This window comes from Mobula birostris, chromosome 6 (genome assembly GCF_030028105.1).
Source record: "Mobula birostris isolate sMobBir1 chromosome 6, sMobBir1.hap1, whole genome shotgun sequence".
Taxonomy (NCBI): domain Eukaryota; kingdom Metazoa; phylum Chordata; class Chondrichthyes; order Myliobatiformes; family Myliobatidae; genus Mobula; species Mobula birostris.
The window spans coordinates 77,933,571-77,949,003 of NC_092375.1; the positions used below are offsets into that span (position 1 = coordinate 77,933,571).

A 15,433-nucleotide genomic window follows, 5' to 3' on the forward strand; every position below is an offset into this window, starting at 1 on the left:
GAAAGTTCATTTGACAAAGCTCGCTGGAGTTCATTACTTCATAACACAGATGTCATTTTGGGTCTAGTCTACAAATGTAATCTAAAATTGACTGATGGGAGATAACATTCCACAGCTGCCCCAGTAAGAGTTATTAGTAAACCTTGGCTTAGTTGATACTTTAAGAATTAGTATTCCTATCACAGATTTTTCATTGACAGCAGCATCTTTAGGGGATTCAATTAAAACGATCAGTGTATCTGATTCACAGCCAATCTTATTTGTTTCATCTATTCATTTTAATGAGGACAGCATGTGCACTGTGATTGAACGTGCTGAACATGGGACCCAGCGACAAACCTCCCAGCCCTGTCAGTCTATTCCACTGTTCACTTAGATCAGTTTACCTGTAATTCAGCATCAATTATCTTCCTTTGGCCCATGTTCCTCAGTGTTAAAATTCTCCGTGTTGAAATTGCAAATTCTTGCTGCAGTCACAGTCTTTGGTAAAGAGACAGTTAAAAATCTTGTGTGAAAATTTGTTTCCTGAATCCATGCATGAATAGGCTAATGTCCTCATTTTAATTATGTTGTATCTCATTCCTGAAACCCTTAGTGGAGGGAAATGTCTACCCTACTGAATCCTTGTAATGTTTTAAACACTGAACTAATCACTCTACTTTCTTATACTTAAATGGACAACAACACAAGTTTATGCAGACTATTTATCTACTCTGCATTTTGTGTAGATGAATTAACATGGAACAGCAATGGAGACTATTAGGATATAGTGCTTCTGGCACAGAATTTAGATTGCCAGCAGCATTCATTAGCAGATGCTGCATCTTTCTTTTATATTCATTTTCAGGATGAATAAAAATCAGCAAGACCAGTGTATTTCCATTTTTACAACCATGTTTTTTCCAATTTTCCATTTTTATTCTTCCAACTATTGCATTACCACCAGGAACATCTAATCTCTCTCCAATACCAAGATGACTTGAGAAAACTGAAAGACTTAATATGGCAGTTAAGTAGTAGGTTAAGGTCTGTTACCTGTAAAATGTGCCACTGAGGGTAATATAGGATATTCAAGAAAGCCAGAGTACACAAAAAGAAACTGAGGCAAAAAGATCCGGATGAAGGGTCTTAGACTGAAATATTAACTATTTACTCTTTTCTGTAAATGCTGCCTGGCCTGCTGAGTTCCTCCAGCATTTTGTGTGTGTTGCTGAGCCAAAAAGGTGACAGGCAAAATGACAGAACGAAAGAGTGGAGACACTAGGGACTTAAGCCAAAAACAACCAACTGGAGAAACCCAGTTGGTCAGACACCATCTGTGGACCGCTGGAGGACCTGGAGGTTGTAATGTCCTCAGATTTTTTATCTATTTAATTCTTTTACCTTGCAGTTTCTCCTCCTTTTATTTTTTTCTCTGCATTACAGGACTTGCGAGAAATTCCCATTCACATTGACCTTTCCTTCAATACTCTCTCCACATAAAACTTCTCTGTCTCTGAGCTTATACAACTCTGAAAAAGCATATTGACCTGGAATGTTAACTCTATTCCTCTCTGTGTAAAGACTGTCTGGCCTGCTGAATATCTTCAGCAACTTCCTGCATTTATTTAAGATATCTAACAAGCTGAAATTGTTTTTTTTAAATTAACTCATAACTTATAAGTTAAATACCCAATTGATGAAGGTTGAATAAGATATAGGAGCAGAATTAGGCCATTTGGCCCATCAAAATGGTTGGCCACTTTATTATGGCTGATCCATTTTCCCTCTCAGCCCCGATCTCCTTCTCCCGTATCCCTTCATGCCCTGGCTAATCAAGAATGGATCAACCTCTGCATTAAATGTACCCAACGACTTAGCCTCCACAGCCACCTGTGGCAATGAATTGCACAGATTCACCACTCTCTAGCTAAAGAAATTTATCCTTATCTCCATTCTAAAAGCACTCCTCTCTATTCTGAGACTGTTGTTATGAGATGCTCCCAACCACACCAGCTTCTGGGATATAGACACTTTAATTCTCCGGAGTATGGATAGCTAGCGAGGTCCCTTAAAGGATTCAGGATGTGCCCTTGCTAACTGGCAATCATGTTTTGAGCTCCAAGAATTGAGTATTTAAAGAGCACCTGAACTGAAGTTCGGTGCTCAATCGTAAGTCTTGCTCATGATTCCATCTAGCATTTGTTTTGTGCTCAGTCTTCCATCCAGTTTGATACTGTGTCTCGATCCTGGCTTTGGATACTCCAGCATTTGGGGCCAAACCAAGGACTATTGTCACAGTACAATTGAGCCAGTATGGAGCCAGAGGAATATCAGAGGCTTTCGCCTGCTGTGGCCAACCACAGTGAGAGAATTTCCAGACAGAGCCTGGAGATTCATGACCTGCAGGTAGACTCCTGTCAACTTTTGCAGGAAGGATGTCAGAGTCACTCGGGAGAGCCAGTCAGTCTCTCTGCGGAGCCAGTACATTGTAGAGATTTGACAGTGACTAGAATTCTTGCCGTAGCTTCCTTATCCAATGCTTATTAGTGTTTGAATTCCAGTCGTCCCAGTTCCCTTTGGAGAGCAGAAAATTGGCCTTCATTATCTCACTTCTGAATGGGAGCGCCCTGGCCTGGGCCACTGCACATTGGAAACGTAGGTCGGAGATTTGCTCGGAATCGGAGGAATTCATGGCCGCCATGAGGAAGGCATTCCATCACTCTGCAGTAATCAGCCAAACATCAGACCGCCTGATTCAACAGGGTGGACGGTCAGTGCTAACTACGTGATCGAACTTCGGACCTTGGCCCAACAGCGTGGCTGGAACAGGGAGGCCTTGGGCACTCAACACTGCCACAGACTCCGAGATGAGTTGAAGGTTACCCGTGCCTTGGGCGAGCCAGTAGAGAACTTAGAGGTCCTGGTCTATCAGTCCATTCATCTCAATAATTGCCTGGCAGAGTGAGAGTGGGACTGCTGCAGCTGGCCGAAGAGAGCTGGTCCAAGTCCTGTTGAAGTGCATCGCAGTTCCACTCACTAACCGTGGACTATGACCAGCCTGTCTCCTACTCAAGATCTGTCGAGCCTATGCAGTTTGGTTGCACTAGACTCACCACCAATGAGAGGTCCTGGCATCGGAATCAAGGTAGCTGCTTTTAACATGGGGAAGTGTGAATGTCCCAGGCTGCATCCACTGGGAAAACTGCTATGACCATCCTGTGTCAGGAGGACTATGACAGTATCAGCCACTATGCCCAATCCCACTGATTCTGGTTTCATGCTGAAGGCAGAGTTCACCTCGGGTAAGAACCCTTGGCAGGTGAAGGCTTTTGTGGACTCTGGGGCAGCAGGTAATTACCTGGACTTAGGAACTGCCTCTTGGCTTGAGATTCTGCTGCGAGAGTTGAGCCAGTCTATGCCTGCAACTGTGTTGGACGGCCGCCTGCCAGTTTCCAGGCAGATCCAGCAACAGACTGGGGTTTTGTAGATGACGATAGGGGATCATGTGGAGGACATTAGTTTCTACACCATTGACTCATCACTAATACCCCTGATCCTCGGGTATGCTTGGCTATCCCAGCATAAACCATCCATGGACTGGAGGGAGGGGAAAGTCATTGTTTGGTCCAGTCATTGGAAGAGATTTGTTTGCGGGGTGGTGTGTCGGCCCCCCCAGACTCTCCTGAGACCAATAACCAACAAGGGGCCAGCCTTCAGTGCGAGGTAACCTGGGGCCTTCTGGAGACCTAGTCCTTCCCTCAGGAACAGAAAAGCCAGTCCCAGCAACGGGACTGTGCATGTCCCATCCCAGTCTAGTCAGGATCAGACGGAAACTAGAGAGAGGGAATCTCTAGTTGAGCAGAGGACCAAACCGAGGAGATGCCTGAGCAGTCTCGGAAAGTTGCAGCTAAGCCTAAGGAATCCAACGACTCAGTCTCGAGGAAAGGAAAGGTTCTGATATGGAGACCCTTGAGGTCTATTCCCAGCGGAACTGAGACCATCTGTCTGCCTCAGTGCTATCACCTGAGGATACAAACAGGGATTTGGTCTCTGATTTGGCCATTGTTTCTGTGAAAGTGTTCTGTGAACCTAGGGAGGGAATTCGGAGGTCTGTTGAATTACCTCCACTACCTAAGAAACCTCAGGAGTTGTCCTCAATGGAAGATCCGGACGAGATTGCAGAACCCAAATCAGTCGAAATTCCTTCTGTCTAGAAGGACTTGGAGGAAACCTTCAGTAAGGGAAAGGCCTCGACTCTTCCACCGCACCGATCCAGCGACTGTCCTATTGACCTACTGCCTGGTACTTGTCCTCCATAGGGTCAGTTATAAAGGCTCTCAGGCCCAGAGAGAAGCTCAAAGGAAGAGTATATAAAGGATACTCTTACCATGGGCTTCATTTAGCCCTCCAACTCAGCAGCCGATGCAGGATTCTTCTCCATACAAAAGAAAGATGGAAGCCTATGGCCATGCATTGATTATTGGGGGGGTTGAACTGCATAATGGCCAAGAATCATTACCCCCTTCTAATAATGAATAGGGCCTTCAAGATGCTCCAAGGAGCAAGGGTATTCATGAAGCTAGACCTGCAGAGTGCATAAAATCTGGTTTGTATGAAGGAGGATGATAAGTGAAAAACAACATTCAATACACCAAGGGGACACTATGCGTACTGGTTATGCCCTTCGGTCTTGTGAACACTCCAACAGTCTTTCAAGCCTTTATAAATTTCGTGTTCCAGGATACGCTCCATAAGTATGCCTTTGACCACTTGGATGATATCCTAATCTTCTCCAAGTTCATGGAGAAGCATGTCACTTACGTCAGAGTTATCTTAAAGAGCTGTACCATGGAATTTATATTAAGCTGGAGAAGTCCAAATTTCACGTGAACGACCTTTTTATTTTTGGGTTTCATTATCTCCGATGGCAATCTCAAGATACGCCTTACTAAGACCCAAGCAGTTAGAAACTGGCGTCAAACATCCAGTGTCAAACAAGTCCAACGGTTCATGGGGTTTGAAAACTTCTACTGGAAGCTCATCAGGAACTTTGGCTTGGTGGCAGCTCCACTGACAGCACTAATTAAGAGATCCACAGGTCCTTTTATCTGGACTGCTGAACTGGAGGTTGCCTTTGTAGAGCTTAAGCAATGGTGCACATCATCTCCCATTTTGGTTTCTCCTAAACCGGACCTTCCATTCCTTGTGGTGTTGGACACTTCAGACATCAGAGTAGGTGCCATCTTGTCTCAACAATCACCTTCAGACAGTAAACTATACCATTGTGCATTCTTCTCCAGGTGGCTATCCCTGGCAGAGAGAGACTTGACATCAGGAATTGGGAGCTTCCTGCAGTTGTTAGCCTTGGAGGGATGGTGTCACTGGCTAGAGGGGTTTAAGAACAGTCTTCCGCATCAGCTGTTCATCCGTCTCAGATACTCCAATGGGGACATTCATTGAGGATGACCACTTACCCAGAGATTGCCAGGACCCTTGAGTTTATCAAGAGGGGCTATTGGTGGCCTGGAATGATGAAAGGTTTTCGGCAGTACGAGCAGGCATGTTAAATGTGAGCCTGGAACAAGGAGCCCCCTATCCAACCTCAAGGGCTCCTCCACCCCCGACCTGTTCTGGAAAGACCAAGGGCGCATGTCTCTATGGACCTTGTCATGGGTCTCCTGCCATCTAAGGGGAAGTCGGTCATCATGGTAGTTGTTGATCAATGTTCAAAAGCCTGCAAGTTCATTGCCTTTGAGAAGCTACCATCTGTGGCAGAGATGAACAAAATTGTCCTGGACTAGGTCTTAAGAATCCATTGATTCCCAGTGGACATTGTCTCGGATCGTGGTCCACAATTCACATCATATTTCTGGCTGATTGGGGCCACAGCAATCTTTCCTCTGGGTTTCACCCACAGTCCAATGGCCAGAGGAGCAGACCAACCAAGATTTAGAATGTACCCTAAGATGCCAGGCCTCAGAAAGACCTGATGAGTGGAGCGACCATTTGATGTGGACAGAGGTTACAGCATTCAGGGCATGGGGTATCGCCGTCCGAGTGCCAGTTTGGTTATCCTCTGCCTCTCTTTCTGGAACAGGAGGCTGAGGTTGGGGTCCTTCTGGACAAAGTCTCTTCCAACACTGCAAATAAAAATGGATTAGGGCAAGGGAGATTTTGCTGGCCTCTACTTGGAAGGCAGAGACCAAGGTAGGCCGAAGGAGAAGACAGGAATTTGCTTTGCAGCCGGAGCAACAGGTCTGGCTGTCCACTCATGATTTGCCTTCTCGGGAGGAGTCTAGAAAGTTGGCATCCAAGTTCATTAGCCCCTTCAAAGTCCTGAGGAAGGTAAAGTCAGTGGCTTGCACATTGCAGCTCCCCAAGACCCTAAAGATCAATCCCACCTTCCACATCTCTAAATTAAAACCTGTCTGCACCAGCCCCTTAGCCCCAACACCATCAGCCCTGCCACCTCCCAAGTTTATTTATGGTGAACAGGCCTTCACAGTGGACTCACATACTGTTTGGGATGCTCAGCAATACCTCATGGACTGGGAAAGATCCGGACCCAAGGAGAGATGCTGGGTGCCTGAAAGAGACACCTTGGATCCAGCTCTCATCAATGACTACCATCACCGCCCCTCCAAGCAGCCAGCGCCGTCAGCAGTCAGCTGTAGGGATGAGGGTCCTGTTATGAGATGCTCCCAACTGCACCAGAATCAGAATCAGGTTTATTATCACCAGCATGTGACGTGAAATTTGTTAATTTAACAGCAGCAGTTCAATGCAATACATAATCTAGCAGAGAGAGAGAAAAAAAATAAAACATAATAATAAATAAACAAGTAAATCAATTACATGCATTGAATAGATTTTTTAAAATGTGCATAATCAGAAATACTGTATATTAAACAAAAGTGAGGTAGTGTCCAAAGCTTCAATGTCCATTTAGGAATCGGATGGCAGAGAGGAAGAAACTGTTCCTGAATTGCTGAGTGTGTGCCTTCAGGTTTCTGTATCTCCTACCTGATGATAACAGTGAGAAAAGAGCATGCCCTGGATGTTGGAGGTCCTTAATAATGGACACTGTCTTTCTGTGACACCGCTCCCTAAAGATGTCCTGGGTACTTTGTAGGCTAGTGCCCAAGATGGAGCAACTAGAATTATAACTTCTGCAGCTCCTTTCGGTCCTGCACAGTAGCCCCACCATACCAGACAGTGATGCAGCCTGTCAGAATGCTCTCCATGGTACAACTATAGAACTTTTTGAGTGTATTTGTTGACATGCCAAATCTCTTCAAACTCCTAATAAAGTATAGCCACTGTCTTGCTTTCTTTATGACTACATTGATATGTTGGGACCAGGTTAGATCCTCGGAGATCTTGACACCAAGCAACTTGAAGCTGTTCACTCTCTCTCCACTTCTGATCCCTCTATGAGGATTGGTATGAGCTCCTTCATCTTACCATTCCTGAAGTCCACAATCAGTTCTATCGTCTGCTGGAATTCAGATGCTCGAACTTTCCGGCGTATGGATGGCTGGCGCTGTCCCTTTAAGGGTTCAGGACGGACTCGCTAATTGGCAATCATATTTCAGACACCAAAAATTGAGAATTTAAAGAGCACCTGAGCTGAGGTCGGTGCTCAATCGTAGGCCCTACTAGTGATATCATCTAGCGTTTGTTTTGTGCTCAGCTCTCGATCCAGTTTGATACCATATCTCGATCCTTACTTCGGACACTGCAGCATTTGGGTCCAAGCCATCCCCTTCAAAGTCTCTTCTCACAGCTGTGTCCTCTGGTCTTAGACTTCCCCACCACAGAGAGCATCCTCTCTACATCCACTCTATCAAGGCCTTTCAACATTTGACGGGTTTCAGGGAAATAAGCCCTCGTTCTTCAGAATTCCAGTGTAGGCCCAAAGGCTATTATATGCCTTCCTTTTCAAACAATGGTTGCATTTCTTCTTAAAAGCACAACTAAATCTTTAGCTTTGGCCTCTGATATTCTCTTTTTTTATGTGGCTGCCCAAGAGCATGTAAGTGTGTGTTCAGTAATTTTGCTTACCCCCCAGTAATGCAATATTATTTAAAATCTACCACATCTTCTTAAAAGCATTGTGTTTCTATTACAGAGCAAATACTGTATCCATGGGTTGTGCACAGGCCTTATAATGAATAATAATCATCACAAGCATGGACTAAAATATTACAAAATTGTGATGAAATGTCTTTTGTTCAGCCACAGTACTGAGCCTTATTCTACATCATAGTGACTGACGTTGCAACATGGTTCTATCAAAGTATACCTGCGTGTGTGTAGTACTGTGGAAAAGCTTCTATCCTAGATTTCTGAGATCAGTGTTCAAAATATTCACGTTTTGTGGGATTGGAGTTAAGGCAAAAGGTCAGCCTAATCTCTTAACAACTTGACGGATTATTTTCAATGCACTAATACACTAAAGCATTAATTCAAAATTTAAGTTTCTTTTGCTAGTGGGTTGACAGAGAACATAGAACATAGAAGTGTACATCACAGGAACAGGTCATTTGGCCCTCAGCGTTGTGCTGAACCAGCTAAAAAGCAAATCAAAAACACCTAAACACTAATCCCTCCTAACTTACACAATGCCCATATCCCTCCATCTTCTTTACATCCATGTGCCTATCCAAGCATGTCTTCAAAGCTTCAAATGTATTTGCCTCTACCACCATACCAGGCAGCGCATTCCAGGCCTCCACAACCCTCTGAGTGAAACCCTTACCCCTCACATCCCCCTAGAACCTACACCCTCTCACTTTCAATGAAAGCCCTCTGGTATTAGACATTTCAACCCTGGGAAACAGGTAGTTTCTGTCCACTCTATCTTTGCCTCTCAAAATCTTTTAAACCTCAATCAGATGTCCCCTCAGTCACTCCAGAGAAAACAACCCATGTTTATCTGGCCTCTCGTGATAGCACACCCCTCTAAACCAGGCAGCATCCTGGTCAATCTCTGCAGCACTCTCGCCAAAGCCTCAACATCATTCGTGTAATGGGGTGACCAGAGCTGTACACAATATTCCAGATGTGGCCTAACCAGAGTTTTATAAAGTGGCAACCTAACCTCAGGAGTTCTTCAACTCAATGTCTTAATTAATAAAAGCAAGCCTTCCATAAGCTTTCTGAACCGCCCTATCGAACTATATAGCCACTTTCAAGGACCTGTGAACTTGAATCCTAAGATCTCTGTGCTCAGCAATAATGTTGGGACATTGTTCTTAACAGTATACCGTTTCTTTGCATTTGCCCTACCAGCATCTCACATTTATCTGGGTTAAACTCCATCCGCCATTTCTCAGCCCATAACTGCAAGTGATCTATATCGCATGTATTCTTTGCCAGTCTCCTACACTATCCACAACTCCACCAATCTTGGTTACATCTGCTGTTTTACTAAACCACCCATCTATGTTTTCATTCAGTTCATTTATATACATCGCATACAGCGAAAGTCCCAGCACAATCCCTGCAGAACACCTCTTATTAAAGACCACCAGCTTGAATAAGTCTCTTCCATCACTACCTTCTGACTTCTATGCACTTCTATTCAGAGCTCATACATTACGGGCCAAATAGATCCTACAGCACTTTACAGGAATACTAAGTAACAACAAAGAATTTGAGCCAGGGAAATGTTACACAGGTTGGGGATTCTGATATGGGAATAGAAAATGTGATATGAGCCAAGGATTTGAGATGGGAATGGTGATATTGACACAGAAAAAAAAGAAATAGGAATTAAGATATTTCCTGGGATGTGGAAATGGAAATTATGACAGACAGAATAGAGGGACTGGAATCACTGTGCCCTTTCTGGTGCTGGAAATGTACTATTTGATTTATAACAGTCATAAGGAGTGAGTGCTGAGACATTGGATGGTGGAAATGAACAGAAAGTGTTACAACAAGAGTGGAAACATTAGGAGAAAGTATGACCAATCAAGAATATATGAACATCTGCCACATTCTCAGGATATCCTTGGAGCCAGTGAAGTACTTTTGAAATATGTTGATCTTGTACAATGCTGTATGGGTAGTCTATGGATTAATGTGCAGGGAGACAGATATGACTGCACTGTGTCAGCGAGAAAGCATTGCTTCCTATTTTGAAAATACTTTCTACAAATGCTATCCCATATCATAGCAACTGGGAACAGTAGTTGGATGCAGCTGAGTATGTCATATAAATCAGAAACCGACAGACAAGTCTAGAGTAGCAGGATGCTGTCCCTTCCTGTCCTGCGGAATATCACACACTGTGTTAATTGTTCAATATGAATCACTTTGATTTGTTAATTCAAATGGAGTTATTACTTAATTACATTATTAATCAAGAAGTTATGAGCTGTGGGATTTCATGTTGACTTAGTCCTGGTTCTGCTGCTGTGTCTGCATTCTTCATGCTAGGAGTGTTTAATGGTATATCCCAGGTTGAATGTTATCTCCTGAACCACTGCCGTCTGCCTCGAGTCCATGTCAGTAGCAAGCTGCCTGCACTCCCAGCGCTACAAAGCAAACTGCTGGAGGATCTCTGCATGCTTGAGACTATGTATCAGTCCTGATGCAGGATCTCGACCCGAAACATCATTCATCCGTTTGTCTCCCCATATGATGCTGGACGCATTGAGTTCTTCCAGTGGTTTCAATCCCTGGAGATCTCTAGAAAAAATGTAAAACTAGTAGAAACAAACCATAAACAGTCAGGAAGGTAAGAAGTGGAAAAATTGCCTAATTTGGGGCTACAGATACTCAACATCAAACAACCACAGGCAGCAGCTAAGAATAAAGCTCTTTTCACATTCCTCCTAGCTACAGTATATTGTGATTACCCTGTTATACTTACCATGCCATGTGGCAGACCTCCTTGATGTCCAGTTAATATTTAACTCTGAAGAGTGGATTTTTCATTCATTTTGTTTTTACTGCTATGTGTAGGAACTTGTGAATACAGGCCCAGAGCCAACAGACGCTCTACATATGAAAAGCTGTTCAACCCTGGAATCATTTGCGTGAATTTCCTTTCCACCTTCTCACATCGTTCACATCCTTTATAAGATGAAGAGACCAAAGTTGCTCACAAAACTCCAAGTGAAACCTCGTCAATGCTTTATAAAGCCTCAACATTACATCCTTGCTTTTATATTCCAGACCTCTTGAAATGAATGCTAACATCACATTTGCTTTCCTCACCACAGACTCAAACAGCAAATCGACCTTTAGGGAATCCTGCACAAGGAATTCCAAGGCCCTTTGCGCCTTTTTGAATTTTCTCTCCATTAACAAAATAGTCAATCCTTTCACTTCTTCTACCAAGGTGCATGACCATAAACTTCCCGACACTGTATTCCATCTGCCAGTTCTTTGCCCATTCTCCTAATCTGTCTAAGTCCTTCTGTAGCCTCAGTACTTCCTCAAATGACCTGCCCCTCCACCTATCTTTGTGTCATCTGCATACTTTGCAACAAACCTATCAATTTCAATATCCAAGCCATTGACATATAACGTAAAAAGAAGTGGTCTTTAGCAATTGATACCAACATCTTCCCAACCACTGAGGTCAGACAAACTGGCTTATAATTGTCTTTCTTTTGTCCCTCTTCCTTCTTGAGGAGTGGAGTGACATTTGTAATTTTCCAGTCTCCTGGAAACATTCCAGAATCTTGAGATTCTTGAAAGATGATTACTAATGCCTCCACAATCACTTCAGTGCATCTCTTTCAGAACCCTAAGGTCTAAACCATCTGAGCTATGGGTTATCTACCTTCAGACCTTTCAGTTTCCCAAGAACCTCCTCCCTAGTAACGGCAACCTCACACACTTCTAACCCCTGACACTCTAGAACTTCTAGTCTCTTCTACGGTGAAGAGTGATGCAAGATACTTATTCAGTTTGTCCACCAGTTCCTTATTCCCCCATTACTACCTCTCCAGCATTATTTTCCAGTTTTCTTGTATCCACTGTCATCTCTCTTTTACACTTTATATATCAGAAGAAACTTGTGGTATCCTCTTTAATATTATTGGCTAGCTTACTTTCATATTCCATCCTCCTTCTTAATGACTTTTTTTTGTTGCCTTCTGTTGGTGTTCAAAAACTTCCCAATTGTCTAACTTCCCTCTATTTTTGATTTCATTATATGCCCTCTCTTTGGTTTTTATGTTGGTTTTGACATCCCTGTCAGACGCATTCTGTCGCCTTGCCTTTAGAATACGTCTTCCTTTTTGGGATGTATGTATCCTGTGCCTTCCGAATTGCTTTCAGAAATTTCAGCCATTGCTGCTCTGCTATCATCCCTGCCAGTGTTCTTTTCCAGTCAGTTTTGGCCAACTCCTCTCTCATGGCACTGTCTTATGGATACATCCAACTTTACCTTCTCCTTCTCAGATTTCAGGGTGAATTCAATCATATTATGATCACTTGCCCCTAAAAGTCTTTTACCATAAGTTCTCTAATTAATTCTGGTTCATTGCACAACACCCAATCCAGAATAGCTGATCCCCTTGTGGGCTCAACCATGAGCTGCTCTAAAGGCCATCTCATAGGCACTCTAGAAAATCCCCCTCTTGGGATTCAGCACCAACCTGATTTTCCCAATCTACCTGCATATTGAAATCCCCCATGACTATTGTAACACTGGCCTTCTGACATGCATTTTCTATCTCCCATTGTAATTTGTAGACCATATCCTCACTACTGTTTGGTGGTGGGAATATAACTCCCATCAGGGTCTTTTTACTAATACAGTTCCTTAGTTCTACCCATGACAATTCAATACTTTCCAACCCTATTTCACCTTTTTCTAATGATTTGATTTCATTTTTACCAACAGAGCAACAACACCCCTTCTGCCTTCCTGCCTGTCCTTTCGATACAATGTGTATCCTTGGACATTAAGCTCCCAGCTATAATATTCTTTCAGCTATGATTCAGTGATGCCTGCAACATCATACATACCTATCTGTAGCTGTGCTACGAGTTCATCTGCCTTATTCCATATGGTGTGCATGTTGTGAAAGAAAAACTAAATGTCGCATTGAAGTATTTCCTGTAGATATCAGTAAGTTATTTATTGCAAATTAAAGCTGAGCATTTTGGGGTTCTCCATTTTGTCTAATTGGATTCTTGGATACCAATTAAATTACTGATTCCAATAACTGGATACTTTGTAGTTAGCCTTAATTATATGTAAGAACTCTTTGTAATTGAATTCTCTTTTCTAGAAGTTAGGAGAGTATCATATTTTTCATTTAATTTCAATTCTATGGATTAGTACAGTGTCAAAGAGATCATTTCTCACTTCTTGTCTTGGAAAAAAAAAACAATATAATCAAAAATCCCTTCCACTACAGATATTCTCTCTTCTTTCCACTCCTGTCTTTCCTTGCTCAATGTAGATCAACCCAGGCTTCTGCACTCCATCCTTCTTAGCATAAACTCTCATCACCAGCTTGTGATGCAACCTCCAATTATTGTTTTATTCGCACAGTTTTCATTTGCATGCTCTTCTTTACTTCAGGATTAATATCTGCTTAAATATTTCAGTTTGAGCAATGAGAATTTTGATTCTTTAGGGGTCACCTCACCTTGACTCTCTGTAGCAGTTGCCAACCAATAGTCCATTGCACTGGAAACTGCTGCTCAGCTGACTGATTTCTTCACTTTTCTTCTGATTTATTTCAGGTCTGTGTTTATAGGAGAGTTTGACTCAAAGGGACGCTACAACCTGAAGCATAGGTCCAGTCTAGATGAGAAGCAATCAGGGATACAAAAATTCACGACTATCCTCTGCATACTAGCTTGGCCCAATGTCAACGGAGTGATCAAAAGCTGCTTGTCCCACTCCTTGTTCTCCGAGTCCAGGTGAAGGATCTCAACCTCAGACATTGACTGTCGATTTCCCTCTACTAATGTTGCAGGACCTACAGAGTTCCTCCAGCATTTTGTCTGTTGCTTCCTAGTCTACAAACTGCTCAAAGGAAATCTATGGAGTCATAAGCAGAGAAACAGGCCAATCAGATCACCAAGTCTGCGTTGACAATCAAACACTGATTTACACTGATACTGCACAAATCATATTCTATCCTCCCCACATTCCCATCAATTGCCTTCAGCTTCAACCAGTCGCCCACAAGATGTACCACTGTCCATTAGCCTATTGGTCTGCACGTCTTTAGGATGTTGGAGGGAACCCACATAGACAGGGAGGGTCAGCCCCACACAGACAGCATCAGGGGTCAGAATCGAACCCAGAGTTTTTGAGCAAAGTGGCAGCAGCTCTTCTGGACCGGCACATTGTTTGATGAATCAATAACCCACCGCTACCAGTTCCTTATGCTGTTAAAAGATCTGTCGGAAACTGTCCCATGAATTCAAAGGTTATAATTCAGTGGTCTGTTGAAAGATTGTGTTTAACCTCTTGTCTCTTTAGTTTCTTCTCGGTATTGTTCCTAATTTAGTTTTCTTATGCAACTCTAATCAGTAGAATCATGCTGAGTGTTCATTACAGTCTTAATTTTTCCACAAATTTCTCATGCATTGGAAAGTCTCAGTCTTTCTGTTTCATTTTATTCACAGATGGAATCCAGGAAAAGACTTGCAAAGACGGTGCTGGTATTTGTGGGTTTCTTTGCTGTTAGCTGGCTCCCCAGTCATATCATCTACCTGTACCGCTCCTACCATTACAGGCAGGTGGACACTTCCTTGGCACACTTGGTTGGCAGCATTTGTGCAAGGATTCTGGCCTTCAGCAACTCCTGCATCAACCCCTTCGCCCTCTACCTGCTAAGCAAGACCTTCAGAAAACAATTCAACAACAATCTGTTTTGCTGCAGGAGCCATCTGCTCATTCGATCGGCCAGCATGGGCAAGAGCACCACGGCTTCACGCATGACATCCCTCAAGAGCACCAACCATTCAATTGGAAGCTTCAGTCTAATCAACGGGAACTTTGCTCATCAAGAAGGTTATGTATAGGGCTGCCAGGCAGCACCATTAGAAGATGCACATCTGGACTTTCAATCATAGCATGCCCAGTGAAAGCCAGTCTCAATGAAGAGAATGTGAAAAGAATCTTTGGGCCAGGTGGAGAATGTTGGGACTTGGAACAAAGTTGGGTTTTTGACAGAGTAAAGGATGTAATTCAGATTAAAGCAGTTTACTTTGAAATGCCAGGGATAGTCTTGATATGCAGTGGGCCCTCCCTATTAATGGGAAAGCCATCAGGGAGTAAAGGTTTACCAAAGATAAGCCACAGAAGTAGTGGTTTGCCAGACTCTCTCTCAGGGCGAGTTGCGGGAGGCAATAAGTAATATTGTTTGTTACAGAAGGACCAGTTTGGTATTCTTTCAAAGCGTGGACATTTATTAATATAAGTGTAAAGCAAGGCATTTGTTTAAATGTTAGATGGATACAT

General features: G+C 43.2%; 1 protein-coding gene across 1 annotated transcript in view; it reads left to right on the forward strand.

Annotated features, from left to right (window-relative positions):
- Positions 1-14,994, forward strand: part of grpr (gastrin-releasing peptide receptor) — a 66,551-nt gene extending 51,557 nt beyond the window's left edge. Inside the window, exon 3 of the mRNA XM_072262327.1 lies at positions 14,596-14,994. Within this exon, the coding sequence (XP_072118428.1) occupies positions 14,596-14,994 (399 nt within the window). The remainder of the gene's footprint in view (positions 1-14,595) is intronic.
- Positions 14,995-15,433: the final 439 nt, after the last annotated feature.